Raw genomic sequence first — 24258 nt, forward strand, 5'->3', positions numbered from 1 at the left:
GCCCATCACTTACATACGCCCACATGCCTGATACAACAATCACACCAGCTGATGGGAGTGTGTGGACTGGTGTTTGGCTGGCAGTGTGTTGCAGTAGCCAACAGCAAGTCAATATGTACACTCTCAGCCAAGCCCCACTCCACACACAATGGCATCATTTTTTTTTTTTTTTTTAAACAGAGGAACCCCTAACTAAGTAGAAAGAATTACAAAACTACAAACACAAAAGCTCTAACTAAGAACATGACAGAAATGCTAACCATGAAACTAAACACATGAAAATACAAAACAGACATGAGTTTACACTCATGGTTGTTCCCAGAAATTCTTCTGGGTGTGGTAATTCTTAAAACAAGCACCGACACACAGCCCAGGCTTTGAAGGACAATCTGGGCAGTACATTCGAGTCTCCCTCCGGATACCTCTTCGAAAACACACTCTACATTTCTTAGCTGGAAAGTCTTTTTTGGGTGTGGGAGGAATGTGCTCAGCAAAGTGGCGATCTTTCAATCTAGCCACATCCTCCACCACTGCTTCTCTAGGAACTCTGGCCTGTTCCACCACAATAAGGCTCTCTATCACTGACTCCTGAAATTTCACAAATGTCATCTTTGACTCTGGAGACCTATCCCTAAACACAATAAAAGCATTGAAGGTTGCTAAGTGGAAGAGGTGAAGTGCTAACTTCTTATACCAAACGTAAGACTTACGAATAGCAGTATAAGGTTCCAACCTCTGGTCAACTCTATCTACACCTCCCATGTGCTTATTATAATCTAAAATGCACACAGGTTTGCGCACTTCCGCAACCTGGCCCCAAACAGTCACAGGGGAAGTACTCTCATCATGGATGGTACTTAGCATGTAGACATCCCTCTTGTCTGAAAATTTCAAAGCTAGCAGCTCCTCGTTCCGCAAGGCACAGCACTGTCCTCTCTCAAGTTTTTTACAGACAAGCTCCCTTGGATAGCCTTTCCGGTTAGAACGGATTGTGCCACAAGCAACTGTGTCCACTCTAAACAATTCCTTGAACAATTGCACACCAGTGTAGAAGTTGTCTACATACAAATGGTGACCTTTGTTGAACAGTCGCCTACCAAGATCCCACACAATTTTCTCAGTAACTCCAAAAGTGGGAGGACAACCATGGGGGTCAATATTAGAATCCCTACCAGTGTACACACGGAAACTATACACATATCCTGTCCTACTTTCAGACAGCATATACAATTTGATTCCATATCGTGCCCTTTTGCTAGGAATGTACTGCCTAAAAACCAAACGACCCTTGAAGAGGACCAAAGACTCGTCCACACTTAACTCTTTGCCTGGAACATAGACCTCTGAAAACCGATCTACAAAATGATCAAGGACAGGCCTAATCTTAAAAAGACGGTCAGAATCTGGGTGATCTCGTGGCAAGGCTAATGCATTGTCAACAAAATGCAGCATCCTAAGAAGAAGCAAATACCGATTACGACTCATGGTCGCTGGAAATATAGCTGTTGCCATCAAGGGACTAGTAGACCACTAAGAAGCCAGTGACGGCTTCCTTATCAACCCCATCAAAAAAGTCAAACCCAAAAACTTTTTTAACTCCTCCAAATTTGTGGGAATCCACTGGGCAGCTCTAGAGTGTGGCCTAAGTCTAGCAGCGTTGTCCCTCAAATGCTGCTCCGCATACAAATTAGTCTGCTCAACAATCTCTTCCAAAAACATATCATCCATGAATAACTCAAAGAAATTGATAGGCATAAAGTTCTCTGTATTGGCGTTACACCCCGGGAGACCAGTAAAGGCAGGCAATTCTGGCTGCTCCATGTTTGGGGCAACCCAGACATCAGGTCTTATAACGGGAAACCTTTCAGCCCCAGGTTGCTGCACTATTGGCACATCAATGTCCTCCTCTAAAACAGACCCTTCATCTGCACTGAGTGTGGCTTCATCATCAGAAGATTCCCCTCCAACAGAAACATCACTGCCAGAATCTCTGACTTCCTCCTCTGCCTCAGATGCAGAGTCCGTCTCATAGTCATGATCAGACTGTGACTCAAAAAGCATACCAACCACCTGCTGAGCGGTCATCCTGCGGCTAGCCATGATCTCTCCTGCTAAAATTAACTGGACAAATTCACCACCAACAACCAGCACTGTGTAAGACAAGTAACAAAGTGTAGCTTTGTTAGTAAGAGTTATAATCTCAAAAACTATACCGCTCACTTGCCTGAAAAAGCTTGATTCACCAGCAGCTACACACCAATCACCAATGATATCCCACTAAAAATAAAGAAAGAAAGGCAAATTAGAAATAAGACAAAACAAATATCATTGTGCACAAACCTAAGGACAATTTTACACACAATCCTGCATTTAGTACACCCCCTACAAACATGTCATTCATGCATGGCAACAATACTCCTTTGGAGTACATTGCTTTTACTTACCTAAAACAAGCAACTGTGCAAACTGCAGGTCAACCACCGCCAAAACCGCAAGGAGCCACAGCAAATAAAGCAAAAGCTTTGAACTAGAACAAAAAGGAGGAAAACATTTTTTATCACAAATGCAAAGACTTCTTCAGTTGACAAACAACCCACCATCTAACATTTAGAAATTGGTGCCTAAGTGGATTCTGCCATAGGGGCAGATGGGCCTACTACAAAAATAGGCCTGTCTGCCCCAAGGAAGCCAGAAAATACCTTTAGTAGTGTGTCCCCATGGAGAGCGACCCTTGCCAAAGGGGACAGCCCTCAAACAAAAAATAAACACACACAACACTATCCCTGGTACCTAAGTGGCTTCTGCCCCCCTTGGGGGCAGGTGGGCCTAAGAAAAAAGGCCCATCTGCCCCCAGGGGGTGTAGAAATGGCCAACAGGTCAATGCCCCCCTTGGGGGGGGCGCCCCTTGACCAAGGGGACGCCCCCCCACAAAAATAAACAAATTTAAAAAAATCCCTGGCGTTCTAGTGGTTTCTGCCCCCCTTGGGGGCAGACCAGCCTAAAAATAATAGGCTGATCTGTCTCCAAGGGGTGCAGAAATGGCCTGGGTACATGTGCCCCCAAAGTGGGGGGGCGACCCTTGCCCAAGGCCCCCCCCCATCCACTAACACACACACACACACACACACACTATCCCTGGTGTCTACATGGCTTCTGCCCCCCTTGGGGGCAGGTGGGTCTAAAAAAATAGGCCCATCTGCCCCTAGGGGGTGTAGAAATGGGCAACAGGTCAATGCCCCCCTTGGGGGGGTGCCCCGTGACCAAGGGGACGCCCCCCCCCCACAAAAATAAACAAATAAAAAAAATCCCTGGCGTTCTAGTGGTTTCTGCCCCCCTTGGGGGCAGACCAGACTAAAAATAATAGGCTGATCTGTCTCCAAGGGGTGCAGAAATGGCCTGGGTACATGTGCCCCCAAAGTGGGGGGGCGACCCTTGCCCAAGGCCCCCCCCCCCATCCACTAACACACACACACACACTATCCCTGGTGTCTACATGGCTTCTGCCCCCCTTGGGGGCAGGTGGGTCTAAAGAAATAGGCCCATCTGCCCCCAGGGGGTGTAGAAATGGCCAACAGGTCAATGCCCCCCTTGGGGGGGCGCCCCGTGACCAAGGGGACGCCCCCCCACAAAAATAAACAAATTTAAAAAAATCCCTGGCGTTCTAGTGGTTTCTGCCCCCCTTGGGGGCAGACCAGCCTAAAAATAATAGGCTGATCTGTCTCCAAGGGGTGCAGAAATGGCCTGGGTACATGTGCCCCCAAAGTGGGGGGGCGACCCTTGCCCAAGGCCCCCCCCCCATCCACTAACACACACACACACACACACACTATCCCTGGTGTCTACATGGCTTCTGCCCCCCTTGGGGGAAGGTGGGTCTAAAAAAATAGGCCCATCTGCCCCCAGGGGGTGTAGAAATGGCCAACAGGTCAATGGCCCCCTTGGGGGGGTGCCCCGTGACCAAGGGGACGCCCCCCCACAAAAATAAACAAATAAAAAAAAATCCCTGGCGTTCTAGTGGTTTCTGCCCCCTTGGGGCAGATCAGCCTAAAAATAATAGGCTGATCTGCCCTCAAGGGGGGCAGAAATGGCCCTAAAAGACATGCCCCCCAAAGGGGAGCGACCCTTGCCCAAGGGGGCGCCCCCCCCATCCACTACACTCACAATCCCTGGTGCCTAAGTGGCTTCTGCCCCCTTGGGGGCAGATGGACCTAAAAAAAATAGGCCGATTTGCCCCCAAGGGGGGCAGGAAAGGCCAACAGTTCTCTGCCCCCTTAGGGGGGGCGCCCCTTGCCCAAGGGGGCACCCCCCCCCCACATAAATACACATAAAAATAAAAAACCTGGTGATCTAGTGTTTTCTGCCCCCCTTGGGGGCAGATCTGGCTAAAAAGTAGCCAATCTGCCCTCAAGGGGGGCAGAAATGGCCCTAAAATACATGCCCCCCAAAGGGGAGCGACCCTTGCCCAAGGGGGCGCCCCCCCATCCACTACACACACAATCCCTGGTGCCTAAGTGGCTTCTGCCCCCCTTGGGGGCAGATGGACCTAAAAAAAATAGGCCGATCTGCCCCCAAGGGGGGCAGAAAAGGCCAACAGTTCTCTGCCCCCTTGGGGGGGGCGCCCCTTGCCCAAGGGGGCACCCCCAACACATAAATGCAAAAAAAATTCTAAATCCCTGGTGATCTAGTGTTTTCTGCCCCCCTTGGGGGCAGATCTGGCTAAAAAGTAGCCAGTCTGCCCTCAAGGGGGGCAGAAATGGCCCTAAAATACATGCCCCCCAAAGGGGAGCGACCCTTGCCCAAGGGGGCGCCCCCCCATCCACTACACACACAATCCCTGGTGCCTAAGTGGCTTCTGCCCCCCTTGGGGGCAGATGGACCTAAAAAAAATAGGCCGATCTGCCCCCAAGGGGGGCAGAAAAGGCCAACAGTTCTCTGCCCCCTTGGGGGGGGGCGCCCCTTGCCCAAGGGGGCACCCCCCAACACATAAATGCAAAAAAAAAAAAAAATCCCTGCTGATCTAGTGTTTTCTGCCCCCCTTGGGGGCAGATCTGGCTGAAAAGTAGCCAATCTGCCCCCAAGGGGGGCAGAAATGGCCGTAGTAATTGCCCCCTATAGGGGAGCGACCCTTGCCCAAGGGGCCGCTCCCCGTGTGCCAAAAACAGTAATAAACAATAAAAAAAACAAATCCCTGGTGTCTAGTGGGCATTCCTGCTGCCCGATCGCAATGCGATCGGGCGGCAGGAATGCTCAAAGAGACACCGGGGAAAAGGAAAAGCCTTTCCTTTTCCCCGGTGCCTCTTTAGCCCCAACCCCCCACCCACCGGGAAGAGGAACTCACCTCTTCTATCGTCGCCGCACAGGAAGCAAATGGCTTCCTGTGCGGCGAGGATCCCATAATGAAGTCAGCGCGCGATCGCGCGCTGACGTCATTATGGGGGGGTCGAGGGTGGAAGGGGAAGGGCTTCCCCTTCCATCCCTGACTTTGGGGGGTGGGGGGGAAGCACACAGAGGGAGCGAGAGCGCTCCCTCTGGGCTGTGTGCCGAGGACGTAGTGGTTACGTCCTCGGCACAGCAGCACTGTGCCGCGGGACGTAACCACTACGTCCGCAGCACAGAAGGGGTTAATATGACTAAGTTGATGACAGTCAGAACAGGGGTACTGATTCAAAAACTGGATTATTCTTCGAAAACGGGTGGAAGGGAGACAAAGGATAACAATGGGAAGAAGTGGGGGCAGTTTGTCTATCATTTGTGTTTGTTTGTTTTTGTTGCTCTAAGTGCGTCGGTTATGCTCAGACGTGGGACCCGGGATCACTATGCCACTGGATTCAATCTAGCCTGGCTGTTCAAGGGTGATGCCCTAAAACTGGTCCCAGGTTGCTTGATTTCGGTCTAGGGAGGACCTGGCATGGCAGTTTGGGCTGTACTGTTCCCCTGGGGAACAGGGTCAAGACTGATTTGCACATGGCAGGGTCCAAACTGGTGTGGCGTGGTAAGCAAAATAATTGATGGACTAAACCCAGATCTGTAACTGGGGGTAAATATTTGATTGGTTCTGCATTTCGTCTATCATTTGTGTTTATTTGCTTTTTTTGCTCTAAGTGCACCAGTTATGCCCAGACGTGGGACCCTAGATCACTATGCCGCTGGATACAAGGTAGCCTGGCTGATGAAGGGTGATACCCTGAAACCTGTCTCATGATGCTTGTTTCCCATCCCTGGAGGACCTGGCCTAGCAGTTCAGGCTGGACTGCTGCCATGGGGAACAGGGCCAAGATTTATTTACATATGGCTGGGGCCAAACTGGGATGGCGTGGTGAGCAAAAGAATTGATGGATTAAACCCAGATCTGTGACCGGGGTGGATGTTTGATTGGTTCTGCATTCTGTGCATCATTTATGTTTGTTTGCTTTTGTCGCTCTAAGTGTGCCAGGTATGCCCAGATGTGGGTCAAAGGCTCACTATGCCACTGGATTCAAGCTAGCCTGGCTGATGAAGGGTGATACTCTGAAACTAGTCCCAGGATGCTTATTTCCGGTCCCCGGAGGACCTGGCCTGGCAGTTCAGGCTGGACTGCTCCCATGGGGAACAGGGTAAAGACTGATTTGCATATGGCTGGATCCAAACTGCGGTGGCGTGGTAAGCAAAATAATTGATGTATTAAACTCAGATCTGCAACTGGGGGTGAGTGTTTGATTGGTAGTGTATTCTGTCCATCATTTGTGTTTATATGCGTCACTAGAGAGCAATTCCAAGGTCCTCACGATCTGTTGGTGCCACTGCCTGAGATAGACACAAACTGGGATTCCTTAATTACCTGATCTCCCTTTAGATTCCTTGCATACCCTGAATTCAAGTTGCAGGTAGTGGATTTCATCCACATGGGGGTGGAGGGGCTGCTGGAGGCAATTGGGGATTTTTATAGGAAGGGTGTACTGCTAGGGTTTGTTGAACTGTGATACACAATTAAAATTCTACACAGCCATTTATTTTTTAAGTGATCGTAACAACGCTGCAACACACATGAAGGTCAGGACTGAGTGACCCTGCAACATATCAGGATCTAAAGCTGCTATTCACCAAGAATGGTTCTCAAAAGGCAGTCACACCCATGTATTTGGCATTGCTTCTTCACTTTCGGCTTTACTTGGATGCGCTGTGTGCCACTTGGCCTGAGGATATAGATATCCCCCTTTTCTGATGATGACTGGAGACACATTAAAGTGGGCCCTGAAAATCTCCAGATACCAATTTCTACTACATATACAGGCCATATCACATGCCTGTAAAGATCCATAGGTTTCTCCCAGGTTCCCAAGCAAGGTGCTCTAGGTGTAATAGAGAGGGCCTGGGTACTTACACACGGTATGGGTGTGTCCTCTCTTAAATCCCTTTTGGGATAATGTGGCATGTGTGGTGAACGATACCACTTATTGAAACATTCTTCCTACCTCCTGCTACCTGCCTGTTGGGGTAAGATCACTAACAATTGGAAATCACCTTGGCCTCTCAAGTTGACTATATGGCAGAGGGATGTAATAAAATGGGCAGACTACAAACTGTTCTGCTACATCTAGTGGCTAAAAGGGGGCTGGGGAAACTGACGATGGCACAATCCTGAGCAATCCTCCTAAGCACACTTCGTAAATATTTGGTGGAGCAACTGGCCAACAGGAATAGGCCCACTTGATACTTCTCTCCTCTGGCTTTCCTGAGATGAGTGTCCATGCTTCTGGCTGGTGCTCGTCTGTGGGCTCTCTTTTGTGGTGACACACACACTCTCTCTCTCTCTCTCTCTATCTCTCTCTCTCTCTTTCTCGCTCTCTCTCTCTCTCTAGTTCTCTCTCTCTCTCTCTCCCCCCCCCCCCGGCCCGTAACTAACGAGAGGCCTGGGTTACTGTTTCTTTGATAGTATGTCTTTTTGTTTATAATGTACTATCTCCCATTTTTATGCATGAGGGTACACGTGGCTGTCCATTCTCATTGTCCCTACGATGGGCCAACAAAGATCCAGCTATACCATTATTACCTTGGATATCAGATGTGAATTACAAACAAAGAGAGCATTTACTTTTCACTAATGTCTAGTAATAAGGACAAAACACTGTTGAATATTTTCCTGGATGACAATGACTGTTATTTGTTCTAATTGTACTAATGCAGTAATGTGCTTGCTGTAATATGCTACAAAATAAATAAAACTATGGCCCATATTTGTACTTTTTTTGCACCGCATTTGTGTCATTTTTTGACGCAAAAGTGGTGCAAACTTACAAAAGTAATTGTATTTTGTAAGTTTGCACCACTTTTGCGTCAAAAAGTGATGCAAATGCAGTGCAAAAAAGTATAAATATGGGCCTATGTTTTTTAAAAAGTGCGTGAAGGGTGAGAAGTTTGCTTGTGAGAGTGCAAGCTGAGCAGAGCGACTTTCCAAATGCATTGTGAGTGGTGTGCCCCTGTGCTGCTGTTTTTTTTACTCTTATAGTGCAGTGAGGCCTGCTAACCAGTAACAATGTTTGACCCTACAGCATATATATTTGATTGGCCTACACTCCACTGGTATAACTTTACTTACTTTCAAGTCCCTATTATATGACACCCATGGTCACCAGGGCCTGTAAGTTAACGTGTCCCACCAAGACAGCGGCACCTATTGTACCACCCTGGATGTTCCAACATGAAAACATGCCTCTCAGATTGCCATTGCAGACTGGCCGAGCAGTTTTAAACTGCTAACTTGACTTTGCCATTTAAACTACTTGCAAAGACCAAATCTCCCTCTTTAACATATGTGAGTCGCCCTTACAGCAGGCCTATCAAGTCATGTGGCAGGGTGCAGGGTAAAGAGTAGGGCGTGTATTTTTATATGTCTTAACAGTAAAAAAAACAAATTATCATTTTTGTTGTGGAAACTTTAAGTAGGCCCATTGGTGAGTACAGGGCTACATGCTGACAACTCAGCTGTGCTAACTTCTGAATGAGACTAAAGTTGATACTTCAAGGTATCACAATTATTATTGAATCAAACCTGACTTGATGCCTGAGTCGAATTTAGCATAACTTTTCAGACATGTAGGCCCATATTTATACTTTTTTAGTGCTGCATTTGTGCTGCTTTTTGATGCAAAAATGGCACAAACTTACAAAATACAATTTTATTTTGCAAGTGTGCGCCGCTTTTGCGTAAAAAAATTACGCAAATGCGGCGCTAAAAAAGTATAAATATGGGCGGTAATCTGTAGAAAGTTGCCACTCTGTTGCCCAAGTCTTCTTGTGGCTACTTGCAGATGTTGCACACAAGACCGGCGAAGGGTGAACAGCTCCCACGAGAAAGGACATTAGAGGCCTGCCGTTGAAAGAGGTGTCACCTCTGCCTGGCAGGAAGGCACATAGGGTGTGAGCCAAATGGCGAGCTTTAAAGATGCCTTTGGAGGACAAATGATGAGCACACATGATAGGGTTCCTCTTTTGATGAGGTAGACAGGTTGGCCTCAGGGACAGAGACGGGAAAACCAGTTGCTTAACTGGATTTGCCATAGTCATGTAGCTCTTAAGTAGACACTCTTTTAAGGAGTATCATCAAGCTTCAAACACCGAGAGAGGGGTCCTGCCATCTTGGGAGTTGGCAGTATAGTGCACTCTAGGATAGTTAGCTGCTACACATGACAGGAGGTTGTCACCAGTCAGGGAGGGTCCTTCTAGCCCATGATCTTGTAACAGTTATCTCCCCTGAGGGCACTTTCTGGGCATAAATATGGCACCCCTGGCACCCAGACTTTAGATCATACCTGGACTTGAGAGAGGACCAAAGGACTGTCCTGCTGTTCATTGGACCTGGCAAGAGATGCTGCACCAGCCACTGGACTGTACCTGCCGATCCTTGGGCTAGCAAAGAAAGGACCATGATTATGGTGCCTGGCTAATAGAAAAGTTGCTCCCAAGCCCCAGAAGAGTCTGTTGGCTGACTCCCTGTTACAGCACCAGTGACACAAAAACTGACAAAGCCCATTATGACCAATCAGTAGCCACATTCGCCTGATTGCCACTGACTGCTTACATGCAGCCTGGATGACACAGTTGTGATGATTCAAAGATGTACTTGAGTCTGCCGTACCTGGAAGAGTCATCAGAGTGCAGTTTGGTCCCCCAAGATGGACACTAGCCTTCAACAAAGGGAACTGCTGGTTTCGCTGTGACTGGAGACTAGAAGTTCATTGGCAACTGGACATTTGTTGTGTCAAAGATGACTTTGGGGGACATCGACCCCTGTGGCCAAACTCGCCCAACCTGGACCATGGACTAAGGAGTAGCTCCAGGAAGACTCGAGGAAGAATGCACAGCATCTGACAACATCTTCAGTATCCTGTATCCCTCCCGAAAGGACCACTCCATTGAAGCCTATGGGGGTTTGCCCATAACTGGACTTGTGACTGCTTTGGTGCCATGGTAACTCTCCTACTACTCTTTATTGCCTCCCACCCTGACCTTATCCCTGTAAGATTATGGTCACCCAAAGCGGTCAGGAGTAGCTGAACACAACTCTTTAAAAATGCAATAGTTTACAATTTTTGCTGTTACTAATGCATTTTTTTGTTTGAGTGAAAAGCTGAGATTTACATTTTACTTCAAAATCTGTCTCTCAGGAACCCTCTGGTGGATTGTGTTCATTTTGGTGTCTTAACAATTCATAAACATAAGATCTTTTTTAATACCTTGGTGTCAGATACCTTTCATGTTGTGTGATTTTATTCTTTTGTTGTTTTTGTTCTTCTAAATACTCTACACTTGTTTCTTTAAGACTGATTATGTGAAGCCACAGCTACCTAGCGTTTAGCTAAGGTTCAGCAAACGAGTCTGCCTGAACCCAAGTTGGATTTGTGAGTGTATTCCACGGTGAGGTCAAACACCCAACCACATAATACACCACACTTACTCACAGAACCAAAGATATGCTGAAGCATTCCTTGTCGGGGCAGGCACAATTTAATCTGTGATCTTCACTAATTCAACATCTTGAGCTACCTCCCTCAATATATGCCATAAGAACAAAGTAACATTTGGGAGGTGTGCTCGTTATATGTTTTATGACGTTATAAATGTTATGATTTTGAAAACAGACAAATCCCTCTTTTTAAGCAGTTTGTGTATAAATTCACAGATCTATATTAAACCTTGAACAGAATATCAAAAAATTGCCTTCACCAAAGCTGTTAGGATAGAGGTGGGATGTTATACAGTCCCCAGACTTGTTGGCAGATGGGAGTATGAATAGATTCTCAGTTAGAATGTTTATTCACTTTGAGAGGCTGGAGCCAGCTCCCTGGAGAATGGGCTGGAAAATGAGGATAGCACGAGTCTCCATGACTGGCTAATATTCTTTTTGATCCCAGTAGTCCTTCGGACAAAGGGCAGTAGGCTTCCTGAAGGTGAGAATGTGGAATGGCTGACTGACTAGTCTGTTGTTTTGTGGTCTGCTTTCGTTCTTCATAGAGATGCTAAGGAGGAACTTATGCATACCAACAGATATGACTTGATCTTTCTGTGTCAGTAAATATGAAGAAGGTCGAGTCCAACTGAAAAAAAGGTGTACAGGCGTTTTGACCAGTGGATATACAAATAAACATGTCTGTTCTGCCAGGTCTGCCAAAGTGACGCAGAGTGCTGCCTTGGGTACTTGTGCGTCTGGGGAAGATGCGCTGGAGCGACTCGCGGCGAGAGCGGGACTAGCTGTGACCCACTGCGAGATGAATGTGTTGAAGGGCTTTGCTGCACCCATCAAAAATGTGAGTTTCTACATCTTTTCTTATCATCTAATGCTTTGTGAATACTAAGTCATGTAGGGAGCAGAACGAAAAAACAAATTCCTTACTTTCGGTAATGCTACTATGCAGTTCCCATCAGATTCCTTGTGTGGACATTTTCTGGTACCAGACTAGATCTGGAAAAAGTTCTTGCTAAACTACCTTCCTACTGGCACTAGGTGGTGCCGTTGAGCCTCGCCAAGAATTTACAAGGTTTAGTGGTTGCTTTCTCGCAGACTAAATATAATTTACCATGGGCTGTTCCGTCTATTTTTTCCATGCACTAACTTGAGACACTGTACATAAGAAATCTACAGGAACATCAAACCAATAAGAAAACAAGTTGGTAAATATAATTTTTTTAACAGACACTTTTTATGCAGATTCCTCATGCGAACCTCTCCCAAATCAGTTAATCAAAGAGGAGGGCTGAGGGTAGTGTAATGAAGAGCTCCGAATGAATCCACCGAGCCCGTAGCGGTTAAACACCGTTAATGATTAACAGGTAACAGCTCCACTTGGTTTCAGCAACTGATCCGAACTCCGCACTTCATTCCTTTTATTTACCACCTACATTCTACTGCACGCTCCCACCCGTTCAAGTTCAAGAGAAAACAAGGCAACGCCATAAAACATGTAACGCATCTTCCCCCCTTTCTAAGCTAAACAAATAAACACCCAGACTATATAACTGGGCAGATACAGAAAAAAATACATAGATCATAACAGACAAGACACAACCCAAAATTCACTGCACAATATATTCATTCATTTAACATGCGTTCTTAGTATTCCTCCACAGTTCACAGGACCCACAGTAGAATGTCCATGATCAATACTAAGACTATACTCCATGGTGTAGCACTTCATGTGGCAACCACCACTGGCGATGAAATGGCAATACTGCACGACGCCCCTCCATCTTCTACTCCACGGAAATCCAAGAATCATTGCCCTAGTCCTTACTACTATCCACACACTTCGCAATCGCCCCATTAAACTATGAAACTTTATTCACGTTCCACACCTTTCTCCCATCACACGAATACAATTTTTAAGGACTTCAATAACTCGTATTGGGTCAAACCAAGCTGCTGCTCCTTTTCCTACAATCTTGTTTTTCTTGACACCTACAAAATCACCAATCACCACACTGTTCATAACATGCACCCCTTCTCACATTCATATTGAATTGTATTCTGTTTTTATTTCACCCTGCTGCCAGCCTTATACTCTGCAAATCAACTTCAAAATCATTGTCCTTCCTATTTTTCAACTACCAAGGCAGAAACCTGGTGCTCGGCTTCCATCCTCTCAATAACTCAAAAGGACAACCCAAGGTCACTGAATCTGGGGTTGTCCTATAAGCCAGAAACATGAAAACTGCAGTGCTTTCCTCCAATTTAAACCACCCTTGATAGCAAGTTGAATAACATCCTTCACAATTCTATTAAACCTGTTCCTTGGATTGAGTATGGAAAACCGAAATCTTCCTGTGATTAATGCCATATTTACCCAAGTAACTTTGAGTATGCATGCTAACAAACTGTGGACCATTGTCTGAAACAATCTCTTCAGAATTCCTTCCATACAAAACAACTCGTCCAAACATTTGACAATGTCAGAAAGTAGCCGCTTTCTAGTTTGATTACCCCCACTTTTGGCCTGTTTATCAGTGTGTTTGACTGTGTCTACTGGGATCCTGCTAACCAGGATCCCAGTAGTTATGCTCTCTCACTCTAAATTTGGTTGTTGGATACTGTTAACACAGTATTCCACTCATAATTGGCATACTGGTGCCCTCTTATAAGTCCCTAGTATATGGTACTTAGGTATCCAGGGCATTGGGGTTCCATGGAATCCCTATGGGCTGCAGCATATCTTTTGCCACCCATAGGGAGCCCATGCAAAGGCTTCTGCAGGACTGCCATTGCAGCCTAAGTGAAAGGGTACATGCACCCTTTCACTGCCATTTACACTGCACTAGGTCACTTATAAGTCACCCCTATAGCAGCCCTCCAGCCTTGAGGGCAGGGTGCAAAGTACCTGTGAGTGAGGGCACCACTGCACTAGCAGATGTGCCCCCACGACCTCCAGGACCATTTTCCCGGACTTTGTGAGTGTGGGGACTATATTTTACGCGTGCACTGGACATAGGTCACTACCTATGTCCAGCTACACAATGGTAACTCCAAATATGGACATGTTTGGCATCAAACATGTAGGAATCATACCCCACATGCTTTTGCAAGCATTGGTTGTATGATCCCATGCACTCTGGAGGCCCCCACTACTGCCATTCCAGCCTTCTGAGGTTTTTCAGGCAGCCCCAGCTTCTGCCAGCCCTCAGACAGGTTTCTGCACTCCTGTTGCTTTAAAAGCTCGAGCCCAGGAAGGCAGGCCTAAGGATTTCCTTTGGGAGAGGGATGTTACAGCCTGTGTTACAGGCTTGGGAGGGGTAGCCTCCCCAAGCCACTGGAAATGCTTTGACGGGCATATTTGGTGCTCTCCTTGCATAAACCAGTCTACACCTGTTCAGGGACCCCCGGTCCCTGCTCTGGCGCGAAACTGGACAAAGGAAAGGGGAGTGACCACCCCCCTGTCGATCATCACCCCAGATGTGGTGCTAGAGCTCCTCTAGAGGGTCCCTGGGTTTTGCAATCTTGGATTCCAAGTTGGCAGGGAACTCTGGGAGCATCTGAGTGGCCAGTGCCATTAGGTGGTCAGAGCCCTCCCCTTATAGGTGCTTACCTGTTTAGCTGACCAATCTCTCTCTCAGGGCTATTTAGGGTCTCTCTTTTGGGTGGTTCTTCAGATTCAGATTGCAGGACTCCAGCAGGAATCCTCTGCATCCTTTACTTCACCTTCTCACTGAAGAAACTGCATCGGACCCTCCAGAACCTCTATAACTGCAACAAAGAAGAAAAGACATCTTCTGCAACATTGTATCTTCAGCTCCTGCCAGCAACTGCAACTGTTTCCCGGTCGTGCATCCTCAGAGGATAGCCTGTCTTCAGCCTGCACAAGAAGCTCGAACCACCTCTCTGCAACGATGACCGGGTGTGTGGGACCCCTCTGCTGATGATCTGCGTGGATCCTGCATCACGGGTGGTGGACTGAAGTGGTTCCAATGGTCCTGACGTGCACTGTCCAACTTTGGTTGAGGTAAGAGCTTGCCTCCCCACGCAAGACAGTACCCCCATTGTTGGAAAATGGGTTATTGGTAGGGCAGGTAGGTACCTACACCTAGCAACAAGCCACAAACCTCCACAAAAGTACAGTTAGGTCTCAGTAAATTAATTCCAGCTCTACCCTTGGCAGCTTGGCATCGAGCGTCAAGGCTTAACTTAGGAGACAAAGTGTAAAGCATTCAAATATCACACAACAGTAATTAAATAAAACACAGGAAACAGTTTAAAAAATCCAAAACCAATTTATAAAAATAGCTTATATTTTTATCTTTAAAATGACACAAAAACGATTAAAATCGGTTCAGGGGAACCGGAGATATGAATTTTTAAAGTATTATTATTTTCTAGCGCATAGAAACAAAAAGCGCCAATCGGGTCATCTGGTTGCACCAGGACCGGGACAAAGTCAAACTTTCAGGCCGACCGCGATGAAGCCCTGCTCGGCTACAGGTCGCGGGAAGCCTCGGTTAAAAAGTTACCTTCTGACTTAGTCTTTATTTTGAAGTTTTTCTTCACCGGGACGAACCTGCCAGTTGGATCCGACCTCCTGGAGCCCTTGTCCGGATACGCGAAGTCGGTTTCCTCGGTGGTGATTTCTACCTTCGGACTTAGTCGTTTTTTCGAGATGAAAATCCTTCGACCGGGGTAAACCTGGATCTTGATCCGACGTCCGTGGAGCCCTTCTCGGATACGATGGCTGGAAGGTCCCGGTCAACTTTTTACGTTCGGACTTAGTCTATTTTTTGGATGTTTTTCTTTACCGGGACGAACCACGAAGTCAGGCCGGGTCGCGGTTGAGGCAAGCCGGCTAGAATTTCCGCATCGGGTCGGTCACTTTATGGAGCTTTTTTCCAAAATTTCTCCAATCTTTTCCAAACTTCTGGGGCTTCACCCAGATGTTCTTTTAAGGTTCTTTTGGGGTCCACAGCTCACCCCAAGGGTCCAGAAGTTCTGTGATGGTCCTTGGGAAGTGCGGACTTCAACTCCCAGAATGCACCTGGCGCAAACTCCTTTTTGGCCACTGGACAGTGGTCAGCTGGTCACTTTTTCAGGAGTTGGTGCAGGGGACTCTGGTTAGCAATTTTTCACCTGTAGCAAACAGGGAGTCCCTCCTTGAACCAGTGGAAGCCAGGCAAAGTCCTTCTTGTGGTGAAGCCCAAGTGTGCAGCTGGTGCAGTCTTTCTGAGTGCAGGGTCCAGGTGCAGGCCAGGGGTCCAGCAGGGCAGTCCTTCTTCTCCTTGTAGTTCTTTCTTCTTGAAATTTGGTGGGGATCTGAGGCGTGGGTGCAGGTCTGCCAGTTTTATCCTTGCTCCTGGGTGAAAAGCAGGGGGGCCCTGGTCCTCCAATCAGGGACAGGGTCGTCCCCCTGTGATGACCACTTCCTGGGAAGTGTGGCAAAAATCCATCCCAGAAGGCAACAGTCTCTAAAAATCCAAAATGGATGAATCTGATTTTTAGAGGAGAGATCTGGCTGAGCCCACCCACTGGTGTGGCTAAAAATCATAAACACACCCCTCTCCTGCCCTCTCCTAATCTAATCAAGGGGGCACCTAGCTGTCTGGGGTTGCAGGATGTGGGGGTGTTGCTGGGTGCTCCAGATGTCCTTCTCTGCCTTTGAAGACCAGTTTGGCAGCCCTCCCCCTTCCTGCTTCCCCATCTGCTGAGGGGAGATTCTCTCCCCCAAGCACATTCCTTTGTGTGAAGTCAGGCCACTTCACACCTCATTAAAGTAGCCTGGCAGAAGCTGCTGCAGGCTGGCCAATCAGAGCACAGGAGCAAAAACAATGCAGAGCTGAAATTGGCAACTTTTTAGGTAAAGTCTAAACTTTTTACCTGCACTAGTTATATTAAATCCAACAACTGGAAGTTGTGGGATTTATTATAACAATCAATTTGATACCAAATTCTTGGTATGTAACATTTAAGGAGACTTTAAAATTTAAAATAAAGTCTGCCCATTCTAGCCTATGAAGGCCATTTACTTCAATGAGGGAAAAACGAATTTGGCTGTTTTTACCTCACCAGGGCTTATAAATCTATTTTTATAAAGTCCCTGCTTATAGTTACATGGCACCCAGCCCTAGGGGCACATAGGGCACACCTTAGGGGTGACTTATATGTAAAAATAAGGTAGTTTAAGACTTTGGAAGTACCTTTAATTCCAAAGTCGAATTTGCATATAACTTTAATTTAAAAGCAGCCAGCAAGGCAGGCTTGCTTTTAAAATGACACTGGGCACCTCAGCAATGCACCTAGGTGTGCACCACCTATGCTGTGGTCCCTAAACCTACATGCCCTACCATATACTAGGGACTTATAGGTAGGTTAACTTAGCCAATTATAATTAGCCTAATTTGCATATCCATTTTACACAGAGCACAGGCCCTGGGACTGGTTAGCAGTACCCAGGGCACCATCAGAGTCAGGAAAACACCAGCATAAAGTGGAAAATGGGGGCAAAAAGTTATGGGGCCCTTGCAATCAGCCCCAGTTTCTCACACCCATGCACCACATGTTTTGCAGTCCCCAAAGCTTGTTGGCATCCTTCCACAAATTTCTTCGTGCACCATGCAGCACCAGCACTCCTTCCTGCGATGCACAGCTTCCTGCGTGGTTCTCTGGCGGTGTGGGACCCTTTGTTGTTGTGCTGCGTGGGTTTCCTTTTGCACCTTCTTTGTCCCTGTGCTGTGGGACTCCTGTGTACCCTGCCTGGTCTTCTGTGGGCTCTCTGAGGTGCTGAGAGCCCCCTCTGGCTCTCCCTCTTGGGTGGAGTCCACCAGGTCCCTCCTGGTCCCGGGCTGCGCTATTTTCTGCTAACCACGAGCTTGGCATGTGCCAAGGCTTGTTGGTGGAATTCAGTGACTGTAATTATCCATCCAGCGTGGGACATCTTCTGCACCAACCAGGAACCCGCATCCGTCTTCTTGGGTGCAGTATTGACTGTTGTTCTTCACTGGTGGTTCTTCTTTTGCACCTTCATCTGGGTTAGAAGGGGCTCCTGTTCTCCTTGGACTCTTCTGTGCTTCTTGGTCTTGGTACCCTTCTTCCACAGGTCTTCAGGTCTAGGAATCCATCATTGGTGTCTTGCAGTCTCTTCTGGTTCTTGAATGATCTTCTTTCTCGTATTCTTGTGTGTTCCAGGAAAGTTACTGTGATTTACTCCTGCTTTCCCGGGCTCTGGGTGGGTTCTATTACTTACCTTTGGTGGTTTCTAATACTCCCAGCACCCCTCTACACACTACACTTGCCTAGGTGGGAAACCGACATTCTAATTCCACTTTATTAGTATATAGTTTGTGATCCCCCTAGGCCCATTTCTAACTATTGTGATTTTCACTAATTGCACTGTTTTCTAACTGTTTTATTGCTATTTCTGCATACCAGTGTATGTAATTGTGTGTTACTTATCTCCTAAGGGGTATAGTCTTTATGGTATTTTGGGCATTTGTATCACCAAATTAAAGTACCTTTATTTTTGTAACACTGAGTATTTTCATTCATGTGTGGTGTCTGTGTGACCACAGGGGTATTGCATAAGCTTTGCATGTCTCCAAGTTAGGCCTTGGCTGCTCATCCACACTACCCCTAGAGAGCCTGGCTTCTAGACACTGACTACATTTCACTTATAAGGGATAACAGGACCTGATATAAGGTGTAAGTAACTTAGATATCCACTACAAACCAGGCCAGCCTCCTACAGACAACTGTTCCTGAAATGACATCCTTAACCGTTTTGATCTCAGGCCATTTTGAAAAATATTCCTTTATAACAATACTGTAAGCTTCTTGTCTAGGCAAAACTTCAAATGTACCAATAATATCCTCACCTAATTTCTTCCAAGGTCCAACCGGTATTTCAAAATGTGACACATCAGTAATCAGTGCCTTAGCCAATTTGTCACTAAGAGCCCAACTGCGACAAAACCTCACTTGGCAGTTTACCATAACATCCATTCCAGACCACCATACATTCTTTCTAATTCGTCTTCTGGTACTTTAAATTCCTAGATGTCCTTCATGGGCATAAGCATCAATCCTTTCCCTTAACTGAAAAGGTGATGTACATTTATCCCCTCTTATTATCACACCATTCTCAAAAGTAATTTCTTCACTTACTTTAAAAAATCATCAATTCCCCTAAAACACTATGGGGCAGAATTATGGAAAGTGGCGCTGCTTTCCCTGCACCCCTTACCAATCCCTCCTACCGCCACCATGTGTGCGCCGTATTTAAAATACGGTGCACCATGGCGCAGGGTAGGGGGCAATAGTGTAATTTTTCATGACGCTATTGATGTATTCTGCAGGAGTAATGCCAAAATATTGGCCCTACTCCTGCAGAATACATAGGGCCCCATTCTAAATAATGGGAGCCCCCTTTTAGCGCCTACTCTGAGGAGGCGTGAAAAGTGCCGTAAAAATGGCAGAAGGAAACCGCATAGATTTCCTTGTGCCATCTTCTCGCCCCCCCCTAACGAAGGAACGCCCCCTTTGCATACATTATGCCTGGCGCAGGCATAATGTTGCGCAAAGGGTTACAGAGTGGCGCAATGCATGCGCCACTCTGTAAATACGGCGCAGGGATTTCGGCCTTGTTGGGCCACATTAACGTAAAAAATAATGACGCGAATGTGGCGCAAGGTGGCTCTAGGGCATTATAAATATGCCCCTCTGTTCTTCTGGTCAGCCATCCTTAATACATTTAGACACAGCACTTAACGTAGACTCCAAAGTTATCTCTGCATACCATGTGAACTCTTTAAAAAGAGGATTGTCTAATCAATTAAAATGATATCAGAACACGTGAACACTACCTCGCACTCATCTGATTCTTCTACAGAAAAATCCCCAACCAATAAAGACAATCTTGGCATACAGTCCACATAGCCTGTAACCTGGACGCCAAGCTGGCTAACCTAACCATCTTAATATGCCCCCTACCTGATGTTAATATTTGCTCCAGCGGTTTGTGGTCTGTTTTAATCACAAATTTGGCACCCCACAAAAACATACAAAAATGTTCAGCACATCCAACACACACTAAGAGTTGCCTGTCTATAACAGAATAATATACCTTTCTGCTTCACAAAACAATCAATTATTTTACACCATCTCTTTGCACTATCACTTGCTTGTTTCCACCACACCTACGCATTCCTTACCCACTTCAAAGAGTTTAAGACTCAGTACATTGATTATGAGGTATTTTAAACGTTTGTGTCACAGACTGTAGATGCAAAATTCTGCATACATTTTAAGTGAAATTTGGTAACCCCATAAAATCAACAAATTCCTTCTTTGAACTAGGAATGGTAGCTTTCAAAATTTCTTACAAATGACTTTGTTTAGGTCGATTTCCCGACTCACTTATTAAGTGACCACTTCATGTTTTCAAAGCTTACAATGCATTATTTTCAAACCCAAACCCTTGTCCAGTAATACTCATGGAACACACTCAATGTTCTTGTCATGTTCATTGACACCACTACCAAAAACTAAAATATCATCCTGGAATGCAATTACACCCGATAAACATTCAAGTTTCATTAGTTTCTGAGACACTGAGGCTACATTGGCCAACCTGAACGACATTAACATTTTGGATTCCTCATCTAACTTAACTTGATGGTAGGCACTAGCAAGATCTAATGTGGAAACAACCATAGCTCCAGATAGCATTGTAACCATTTTGTGCAGATTTGGGAGTGGATGAGCATCAACCCAAATGGAATTATTGAGACTATAGAAATCAATGCAAAGTCTCAACTCTCTTGATGCCTTCACAGAGATAACTACTGGAGACACCCACAAAGATGGTTCCACAGTAAGAACTCTGAATAAATACACCAAACATGTAGCAGTTAACCACTTCGGTTGACCACTTTTAATGAGCAACAGGTAAGAGCATACAGCCAGCTCCACTTGGTTCCAGCAACTGATCACAAACTCACCACTTCCAACCCCTTTACCACCCACATTCTGTTGCACGATCCCACCCATCCAGGAGAAAACAACACCATAATTCACATAACAATATGTAACAGGTAGACATAAATTACATAAAGGTTTAAGCAAAGTCTTTCCGATTTGAGAATGCCTTACTGTCTTGCTTCAGACAGTTTTGTTGTCTGTCAGAGAATCTATTGTATTCAGTACATTAAATATATTTAGAGTGTGCTTTGGGTCAGCCCCATGGTAATTAATAACAGCTTTGATGTCTATCTCATGTGTCTTCTTGTGAGCCAATGGCTGCTAACCATTAACAGAGCTACTTTCTAAGGAACCATCCTAGCTTTAACATCTAGCCTCTTGTCCCAACGATAACAAAGGCTACAACTTAGGCACTATATTCTGAAAATGTTCCACAGTGGTCATCATAGCTACTTACTACTCCCTGCATCTATTCTGACCATCACCTGCCTTCTTTGTCCTTCCTACAACCCACATCTCACAGTAGACAACAAACACCAACAGTATGCACCTAATAAAGTGGACATGTTCCCTAATTGCTAAGGAAGCACTTATTGTTCCTTTAACTCATTTACTGTCCTATCTTATGGAATAGCACTATCATTGCGTAGCAACCTACTGAAATTATTTAACAGTATTTATAGCTGAATACACTACTATGTGTAAATCAATGTTACAGTCCTATAAAGCACTGCTGAACTCAAATCTTTAAAACAAGAAAACACACTGTGGAATTTAAGTGGCATAAGAAATGTTGCCCCCTAGCTAAAGTAGAATACATCACCTTGATCATAAAATACACCAAGGCAATTGTTATGTCTAAGAGAGACTTTTAGGATGGTTACATCAGTACATCTGCCAATAAGGTCTCTACCATCTTTAAAATTGTCCAGTTGGCTTCAGACACTACTTATCAGTTATACACTACTACTATCCTTACCAAAGGAGTTTTGATATAAGTTGAACAGCTTTTGCTTGCTATTCCTTCGCAAGACTATGCTCTAAATGGGGTCAATGGATCTTTTTACCCAGCATAAGGGTGTGGAGACAGAGACATCAATTACAATTTAGAAACCTGGGCAAAGGTTAACCCTACGAATTAGCAAGTCCATGTAACATGCTGGACTAAACACATGTGGACAAAAACCACAAAAAGGACAAAAATAATTCAGAAAAGGGAATCTGGGGATAAAGGTGACTATGTTTTGCAAAACGTAATTAAAAAGGGAAGGAGTCAGCATTTCAGAAGCTCAGTAAAGAGTCTTCTTCTCTGGGTCAAGGGCAAAATCTTTACATCCGAGCAAGGCATCTCAAAAGGGCAAAAATAGAGAGGACTATACCTCTCAGAGCCCAAGGGCTTCAGCAAGCAATGAAGAGTGGGGAAAAATCTCTGACCAAAGAAGAGTGCAAGGAAATAATTCTGCAGTACGGTCTGGAGAGGGACTGCTGCAACTCCAAGTGGAGAAAGGTATATCAAAGTTCATAGGACATGATGATTTGTCCATCCATCACTCCACGTGATGCAGAAGGTATAATTATCCAATGGAAAGCGGTCATACAAAGTGGACTGCAACATTGCCGAAAGTTCCCATTATTAACAGGTAGAAAACATTCCATCTTCGCTCATCAATTTGGGTTTGCCAAGCTCACTATGTGTAAAACAATAGAACATCTTTTACCAAGCTAACATTCTCATGAGAATTAAGTCTGAAAGAAAGTTCATGTTAGCAAGAATGACTAAACATTTTCTGCACAGTCAGGTAACAGGGCCTTGCAGGCCTCACTTAGGGTCAGCAAGTGAATTAAGACAGCACATTTATTATGCAAATAAAGCACATTTAACATTCAAAAGTATACATCCAAGATTAATAAACTTTGCCAGTGTTCGTGTTATTGTACATTTAAAACGAAATAACTCTGCTAATACATTTATATGAGTATGGCGCAGAATTAACATTTTTTACTTTTGCATGTAGCATGCTAAACATTTTTCTTCAAAATCATTATTGCTTTAGTACATTATTATTTTACACCATGCTATATAACCTAGAACGAATTCAATTGTTTAACATGAAGTTTAAAGGTTATACCACATCCCTTTCAGTGACCTATTCTGTAGTGCACCACTTTTACATCAAGACTATTAGTCCTTTGATAAACAAAAATGCATATATTGTCACATGTGGATGTTTCTTGTGATGCAAGGACAGAGCTAAAATTTCTGTTAAATCAATCCTTCCTCTGATGGCGAATCAAGCCATCACACAAACCACAATCTTTCACTTTTAATGAGACAGCTCAAAGTTTCAGAAGTCATTCCAGACAAGATCTTCTAGACTCCTCAAACTGCTTGATGTCACTATAATATATTCATTGTCTAGCATGGAGGGCCCCTCCGCTATGGTGGGGGAGCAATGCCCCACTGCTGAAAGGCAGAAAAATAAAATGATAATGAAAGTAATTTATTCCAATTAAATTTTTCTGCTTACGGAGGGTGGGGTGGGGGCCAGAAACCCCCACGTCACCAGGGAGGATGAGTAGTGGTGGTGGGCTTTAAGTGCACATGTCAGTTTGGCTGGCCATCTGAGGCTCGCCAAACTGACATGCACACTGAGGGGATTATTGATAGTGCCCTAGCGCCACCTTGCGCCACATTAACGTCATTGTTTTTTATGTTAATGTGGTCCAACGAGGCTGAAGCCCCTGTGCCTTATTTACAGGGTGGCAAGCTGTATTTTACAGGTGGGTGAAGACCAAGCACAGGCTTCCACCCCCTCCCTGAGCGGCATTTCAGCCCACTCAGGCCAATCCCGGCACTTCTCTCATGCTGTGTAACAGCATGAGAGAAGCATCTAGATTGGGTAAGGAGGGGAGCAGAGAAGCTCAGAGTTTGCGGCGCCCAGCAGTTAAGTGGTTTAAAACAATATATATTATTTCTACCCCCGCCACCCACCACGCTGCCCCTCCGGCTGTCCCTGGCAGCACCCGCCACTGTTGTCTATTCTCTTTCTTAAACTCCTCTTCTCTCTCTTCTCTACCGGCTCTCATATTTTTCAGATTCTTGATCAATAGAGACCAACTGCAACTAGGTCACACAAAGCTATTATCAATCTAGTTCTCCAGATGGTTACAGCAAAACCTCTCTCTAAACCTTCAAACCATCTTCCAACTGCTGAACGAAACACTGCTTATCGCTTTCCAGGCACCTTTCGCTTCTAACTCTTTCAGGTCCTTTTTGAGGTCTGTCATGTTTAAAATATACTTCCTCGGCTCCTTATTATTATTAGGAATGTATG

At 45.6% G+C, this 24258-nt stretch overlaps 1 protein-coding gene across 1 annotated transcript in view; it reads left to right on the forward strand.

Moving 5' to 3' along the window:
* DKKL1 (dickkopf like acrosomal protein 1) overlaps positions 1 to 24258 on the forward strand; it is a 768700-nt gene that overhangs the window by 588726 nt on the left and 155716 nt on the right. Inside the window, exon 5 of the mRNA XM_069200815.1 lies at positions 11639 to 11783. Within this exon, the coding sequence (XP_069056916.1) occupies positions 11639 to 11783 (145 nt within the window). The remainder of the gene's footprint in view (positions 1 to 11638; positions 11784 to 24258) is intronic.

Source organism: Pleurodeles waltl, chromosome 7, assembly GCF_031143425.1.
Source record: "Pleurodeles waltl isolate 20211129_DDA chromosome 7, aPleWal1.hap1.20221129, whole genome shotgun sequence".
Classification (NCBI taxonomy): Eukaryota; Metazoa; Chordata; class Amphibia; order Caudata; family Salamandridae; genus Pleurodeles; species Pleurodeles waltl.